The following is a 1992-nucleotide window of genomic DNA, read 5'->3' as shown; positions in this document are numbered from 1 at the left end:
CACCACAGCCGGTCCTGCCCCCTGGGCAGGAAATGCCCCCTCTCTGGAGGTGTGAAAGATGAGTTTCCTGTCCCAAAAAGACTTCTGCTAAGACCACTCTCCCTGCGCGAGCAGCGGGCCGCTGTCCGCGGTGCTGAAACCTCACTGCTTCCCCAGGCGCCACAACCCTCCGCGTCTGGGACTGTGCAGCCGCTCCCTGCCCTGTTTCGATGCACATTTTTCTACTTGTATGCATGATCAAAATCTAAGGATAATTACTTGTTTGTTTTGGAAATATCACACATGTACAAAATTAGAATAGTTAAGGGAGCTTCTGCGCACTACCTCCCACTGTAGCTTGTCAGCTCACTCCCTTCCGCTCTCACCCTTTCCCACCCAGACTGTTTCAGCACAGGTCACGTGCTTCAGCATTTCGTAACTGCGTCTACTACAGAGCTCTAGAAGAGAACATCTCTTTGGGCCCCCCACGGGCCCCTGCCCTCCAAGGGCCCCTTCTGGTCAGCCTCGGGCGGGGCGTGGCTTCGGGGTTTTGCTCAGTTATTTAAGAAAAAACATTTGCTGGTCAGGGCTTGGGGTTGGTTGACTTGCCACAGACGTCCAGCCACGTTCTAAATGAACTCTTTGGAAGCATATTCTCGACACGTAACACAACTGAAAGTAGTGATTATGCATTAACGTCACCAGACACCTGGTGAGCACATGTGACAGGTGGGTGGGTGGGTGGGAAGCCAAGTCAGGGGGGTCAAGGCCACGGCTGGACAGGTCCTAGGCAGCCAGGGCCGAGGTGCTCACTGGAACCTGGAGATGACCTGCCTCAGGTAGACAGGCCCCTCCCACCTGGGGGGCAGCACCTGTGCCTGCCCCAGCAAGGGTCAGCCGAGGAGTCAGGCAAGCTCAGCCCCGGGTGTTCCTTCCGCCCTCCTCTCCGCGCCCACCCACCCACTCTGCCCTCACCATTTTGCTGCCCTCCCCGCCGCCCTCCAACGACGGCCCCAGCCCAGGCTGGTCATCATCTGACCGCGTCCTCCGTGAGCCCCTCCGCCTGCCGCCCGCACCGCAGGGCGCACAGCTCAGGGGAAACACACCCCTCGCCCAAACCTCAGATTTCCCGCACGCGTTCTCCTGTCTTGCAGACTCCTCTCATCTTTCATCCTTATCCCACCTGATAGCCCGCCTCACAGAGGTCTCTCACGTCACAGCGCTGACATCTCGGGGTGACGGCACCTCCCTGCTGACGCTCAGCCTCTGCTCCCCCCAGGTCTGTCCCTTTACTCCCTTCCCCCTTTCTCTCACACACACCCCTCCCCTCCCCCCAATCCGCATCTCCTAGAGCTTCTGCTGTAAGACAGGAGGGGGTGCCCCGGGGGGCGGGGCCAGAGGACCTGAGGCTCTGGACCCCCAAGGGAGGGTCCTCAAGCTTCCAAAGAAACAAGGGGTGGGGGGCAGGGACCTCTAGGCACCCCAACAGAGCACAGACACCTGGCTTTCTGACTTTATTCCCTCTGCCCCTTCCCCGCAGGATGGGCCCAACAGGAAGTCAGAGATTGAGGTGCGGGGTGAAGGGGTGGGTGTCCTGTCTGAGCAGCTCAGGGAAAGGATCTCCAGGAGGCGCCCACACCCGGCTGCCATCTGATGCGCTGCCATCTGATGCGCATCCTCCGGCTGCTGGAGGTGCCTGCGAGCGAGCGTGCCACGGCCGGGTGCAGCCCACAGCGCTGCCACAGAGCAGCTCCGGGCTGTCAGCAGATGCTGATACAGCTGCAAATGATCATCTGAGAAACCTGCCCCAGGGGCAGGGCGACCTGGGAGCAGTGGCCTGGAGCCCCCCCACAGGCCCTCCCCAGAGACGGGCACCCCGCCCGAGGGAGCGGTTCCTTGGAGCAGAGGCAGGGGGCGCGGGGAGGTCCCTTCCTGCCCCTGGGGGCCCCTGCCTCCCTGATCTGGGGGTGTCTGAGAGGAAGGGGAGGTCCCTTCCTGCCCCTGGGGGCCCCT

The 1992-nt window shown here is 61.5% G+C and overlaps 1 protein-coding gene across 1 annotated transcript in view; it reads right to left on the bottom strand.

Annotated features, from left to right (window-relative positions):
* Nucleotides 1-1586: 1586 nt before the first annotated feature.
* Nucleotides 1587-1992, bottom strand: part of PNPLA5 (patatin-like phospholipase domain containing 5) — a 13921-nt gene continuing 13515 nt past the window's right edge. The window contains exon 9 of the mRNA XM_012735103.1: nucleotides 1587-1715. Within this exon, the coding sequence (XP_012590557.1) occupies nucleotides 1587-1715 (129 nt within the window). The remainder of the gene's footprint in view (nucleotides 1716-1992) is intronic.

This window comes from Condylura cristata, unplaced genomic scaffold (assembly GCF_000260355.1).
Source record: "Condylura cristata isolate star-nosed mole 26May11 unplaced genomic scaffold, ConCri1.0 scaffold00004, whole genome shotgun sequence".
In the NCBI taxonomy this organism is placed as follows: domain Eukaryota; kingdom Metazoa; phylum Chordata; class Mammalia; order Eulipotyphla; family Talpidae; genus Condylura; species Condylura cristata.
Note: the sequence above shows the minus strand (reverse complement) of the source record. Positions and strands in the feature narration are given on the sequence as shown.